Source organism: Arachis duranensis, chromosome 8, assembly GCF_000817695.3.
Source record: "Arachis duranensis cultivar V14167 chromosome 8, aradu.V14167.gnm2.J7QH, whole genome shotgun sequence".
NCBI lineage: Eukaryota > Viridiplantae > Streptophyta > Magnoliopsida > Fabales > Fabaceae > Arachis > Arachis duranensis.
Window position 1 is genome coordinate 40,094,702 of NC_029779.3, and position 5,101 is coordinate 40,099,802.

At 32.4% G+C, this 5,101-nt stretch overlaps 1 protein-coding gene across 1 annotated transcript in view; it reads right to left on the reverse strand.

Moving 5' to 3' along the window:
- Window positions 1–228: 228 nt before the first annotated feature.
- Window positions 229–5,101, reverse strand: part of LOC107462821 (protein PNS1) — a gene marked incomplete in the record, with an annotated part of 5,051 nt that continues 178 nt past the window's right edge. Inside the window, 4 exon segments of the mRNA XM_052252406.1 lie at window positions 229–576; window positions 2,007–2,240; window positions 3,656–4,570; window positions 4,659–5,018. Coding sequence (XP_052108366.1) covers window positions 400–576; window positions 2,007–2,240; window positions 3,656–4,570; window positions 4,659–5,018 — 1,686 coding nt within the window.

The window sequence follows — 5,101 nt, forward strand, 5'->3', positions numbered from 1 at the left end:
AAATTGTAGAACTAATTTTTCTTTTTGTTATTTATAAATGCCGGTTAATTGTTTTTATGAGTGAAAGTTTCTTCTTCCGTATAATATTTTTGAAAAAAAAAAATACTCGAGTCAATTACTGCCCACAAGTCATTTTTTTTTTTTACCTTTTAGTTCTCGTGCTGATTAATCCCATTTGGTCCACATTCCTTCAATTTATAATTGATTATTCCCAGCGAAACCACCTCGTCATGCCATCGTGGTATTATTATTATTATAATTCATTGACCTAACTTCCACATCCCACATTTTTTGTACAACCAAAAGCTATGCAGCATCTTGAAGACTGTACTCTCTACTCTATGAAGTTTGAAATATGCACAGTGCAAGAAGAGAATGTTAAAATTAACACAACGCAAGTTAACTCCTTGTATTCCTCCTAATCCTTGGAGTAGGCACAACCGCATCACGGCCTGTTTTCAACAAGGCTTGACGATCCTTGATTGTTTTATCAAATAGCCTGTTCTCTGGATTCTCGGCATAGCACACATAATAACAACTCACACAGGCATGAGGCACTGCCATGGCTATCCTAGTCTGCATTGTCACCAAGTTCATATATAATGTTAGTGGTTCCTCACATGCCAATAAATTATGAATTTGACAATGATGTTCTTTTTTTATTTAATTGGTTTTGGTACACTATATATTATATTTTAATTGGAGATAATCTTATTCGACCATGTGAGATACCACAGGCATATAAAGAATATAACTCTCTTGGAATAGAACTGATTTTTCTATCTCCAACCCGAGGAAAAGGAGTATCTATTATGACAAGCGGATATGTATTGGTTGCTAAGAATATAAAAAATATCAAATAACAAATATATATTAGAATACAAAATACACAGTAAAAATATAATATATTACACAAAAGTTTCAAAACGAATAACATTACATGTATGTCTCCATTCATATTTCTATATAAATCGAATTAATTGAATTCGAATTATATATTCTGATACTAAATCGAATCAATAGGATTCAAATTAGTAAGATTTCATGTAAATCACTGTTAATAGATTCGATTTACTTAGGAATGAAATTTGGAAATCTTACTAATTTGAATCATATTGATTCGATTTAGTATCAGAATATATAAATCGAATTCAATTCAATTCAAATCATATAGAAATATGAATGGAGATATACATGTAACATTATTCGTTTTGGGAATGTGTAATATAGGTTGTTTTTGGTTTAATTAAGTGTTTTACCCTAAATTAAACACTATATGTATTGACGTATAAATTTATAGTGGTTGATTTGATTATTGATTTTTTATGTACGTAGCATTTTTTAATTAATAATAGAATAAAAATGACAAATAAATCCTTGAGGATTTACATTTTAGATAGATTATTCCCTAAAAAAAGTATTAAAAAGTCTTTCAGGACAACAAACATGGACAAGTTACTTCAAATTAAAACCTTCTATTCTAATCATAGGGTCTAATTTGAAGGTATGTAGTGTGTCTACCTCTATTATTTTGGAAGACTTTATTGATATTTTTTTTAGGAATTAATATATCCGAAGTGTAAATTTTCAGGGATTTATTTGTCACTTTTCTCTTAATAATAATATACTGAAAATAAAATTTTCTTTTCACAAGTTCGACAGTGAAACTTTACCATATGTGATGGAGGAAGAAAAGCTTTACACCATAGAGAAAATAAGCATTATTAGATTGGTCTTAAATTTTTTGAAAATTTAGCTGTCAATTATATATTTGATACAAATCGAAAACTTTTAAAACAAAATTAAAACAACATAAAATTTAAAGATATTTTAAAATTTTTTACCAAACCTTAGAGACAAAATATATATTTTACGCATTTTTTCTACTATTAGTTATCAAAACTTAATTTATTACTTAGCAGTTCAATTAGATTCCTTAATTTAATCATTTTGAACCAAACAAAAAGTAATGAAAAGAAAAGGTAGGTCAAACAAAGGGTACCAACCAAAAGGTATCCAATGAAGAATGTGAGGAGTGACAAAGTGGCTGTGAAACTTCGGTGCACATGATAGGTCCAAGCAGCCACCACAATGACACATATAGAACCGCTGCAAACTCCAGTAAGAAAACAAATTGAGCTTGTTATATCTGAGTCAACAATCGGCACCATATCTTCCTTCTCAAAAAGGGCCCAAGTATCTTGAGATGCCATTACAAAACCTTTTCCATATGCTGCTATCTGTCAACATGAATTATTAAAATCCAGATAAGATCCAAAAGTAATTCAGGTATGCTTTCCGTTATTTATTAATTGTCACCTTGGCTTTTTGGTTATTTGGAGATATTTATATCTAGATATATTCACTTTTTGATGCACCAAAAAAGTGCAGGTGGCATTTAATTAAGAACAAAGGATAAATAATAGGCTCATTCTAGGATGTTTATGCTATGGTGGCTACAGTATCTTAGAAAATGTTGTTAAAATTAAAATTATGTTTTTTTATTATTTAACAACGCTTTAAAAATATTACTAAAGAAAAAAGTGTTACCAAAATATAAAAAAAATGTGACTTTAATTTTAATAACACTTGTATATAAACCATGATAGCCACCAAAATGTTCTCATACTAGAATTTGCCTAAATAACTTCCTAAATCATGAATTTTTTTATCATGCATTCAAGCTTAATGATTTATTAAGTTGAATAAAATTGAGGGAAGAGGATCACTTTCACAGCACCAACTATGAGATAGTGACTGCTAGGTAATACCTTCAGAACAAGGGAAAGTTATTACAACACTATTTGAAACCCAGTAGGGACCATATACAAACAAGAATCTAAAGAGTACCAAAAGATCAATAATTTTTTGTGAAATAACTATTCAATTTACAAATAAAAGTAAAAACTTTTATTTCAATGAAAAAAAATATTTAATGCAAATTCCTGTCCTCTGAACTCTGAAACCAGATAAATGTTGGCTACTTAGGTAGAATGAAAAATTCAATTTTAACATTAAGAAATACAGATTCCATTCTTATCTGGAACCAGCAATTAATAAAGGAGTAATTTCACAAAAAATTATTGATCTTTTGGTACTCTTTTGATTCAAATCCTGAATATCAAGCTTCAATTTTAACACTAGTCAAAGGAGTAATTTAGTTCCAAACTTACCAATAAAGGATTATTTTCTATGACAATTATCATGGAAGAACAAAGACTCTTCCAGCATACCCAAAAGCATTGATTCTTTTGACAACCTACCCAAAAGTTGAGTAATTTTGTTCGCGACATGAACTTTCGTGGATAATTTCCCTTAAGGCTTCTGAATATTTTGGTTCTTCCATATATAAAATTGGCAGAGACATAGTATTTGTGCATAATTTCAGTACTTTTTTCCTAATCAAAGACTAACAATTCATAAACACCAAATGACATAGATTCAGTATGTAACATAATAATATGCAGATTATGAGTAGCTACTAGCTATTACTAATGACGAAGACTTTCATGCAGTTGTCTTTATGAAAATGATAATTGAAAACCGTTATATGATTTTTGAAATGTTTGACTAAATTATCATCTAACTATTTTCAACTATCAACTTCACAAGTGCATGTAGTTTTCACCATTACTAATTTAATTTGCAAAATTACCTGTACATATGCCCAGCCATTGCCATTTCTAAAAATCGACTCCATGACATTGAGGCAACAATGAGCACAACAGAACATGAACTCATCTTCCCCCTCAAGCAAATTCAGAGCCCTGGCAACAATTCTCAGTGCTTCAATTGCAGGAACAAACAGAGACCCCAAACAAGCACTTCCAAGATTCCGAGTCATCGCTCTGAGGAAGCAGAATTGGATACTAGACTGCATTCCCCTCAAGTAATACAATGCAATAACCCTGCTAACTGTGATGTTAACCACATTCCTCATAACCTCTGTGGTCCAAGCCAAGCTCAACACCAAGGCAATGATAATCAAAGGTGGGAAATAGAAATTCAATGACCCAATCACTGCCAGAATCCACAAGGATATCCACAAGAACCCGGCCACAAGCATCTGATATGTAGTCTTGTTCAAGTCGCGAAATTTAGCCACAGGCTGAAGTGAAAGACTCAAGACTTTGCAGCAAAACTTGATCCTGTGACTAACCCAACAAGCATACAAGCCGTTCCCGATTGCGAATGCAATGAAACACACACCAACAGCATCAGAGGGAGGCATCTGGAAGCAAATTAATAGAATCCCTGCGGCGAGCGACATAACAAAAGTGCACCATAATATGAAATGGACCATAAAAGTGGGCCATTTCCTGATTGCTTCTTGCCAAACAAATGCAAGAATGATGCTCATGAAAGATGCAGCTTCCACTTGAGGAAGCAAATACTTTAAAACATTTTTTTCTTTTCTTTTCATGGAAGAATCTGATGCTTGGATGAGACCTTGGACCCCCTTGAACACAAGAAAACAGACAAGAACAATTGCCAAGAACATATGCAGAACAAAGAGAAACAAGGATATTCTGTTGGTATATTTTTTGGAATTCAAAGTCACCGGTTGATGCTGCTGAAAAAGGAAACAACAAATAAACAGAATCAAATAATTAAAGCTTAAAAAGGTAAAACATGTTCCAAAAATGCAAGTTACGTACTTGATGTTGTTGTTGTGGGATAGGAATGGGAGATGGTGTTGGAATAGAACGAGAAGGAGGAGGAGGAGGAGGAGGGTGAGAGCGTTGAGATTGATGAGAAGGAGGAGAAGGAGCTGCAACTCTGGTGTTACTGTTAATCACTATCCTTAAAGGGTTTGTTGGGTTCAACCTGTGGAACATTTGGAGCTGAAATTCTTCTTCATGATTGTTATTGTCACGCTGCTGATTATTAACTTCATTTTCATGGTGAATCACTCTCTCTTCAAAACCCACTTCACCTTTCTCCAAATCCTCAATTATCTTTGCATCCCTTTCTCTCACTTCAACTTCATTCCCAGTTTCATTCCTTCTCTCAACCACCTACCACATACCCAAAAAATTAGAACGAACGAACTTTGCATATATAAATAGCAAGCTGTTTAAAAAAGAAAATGGAAATTTCA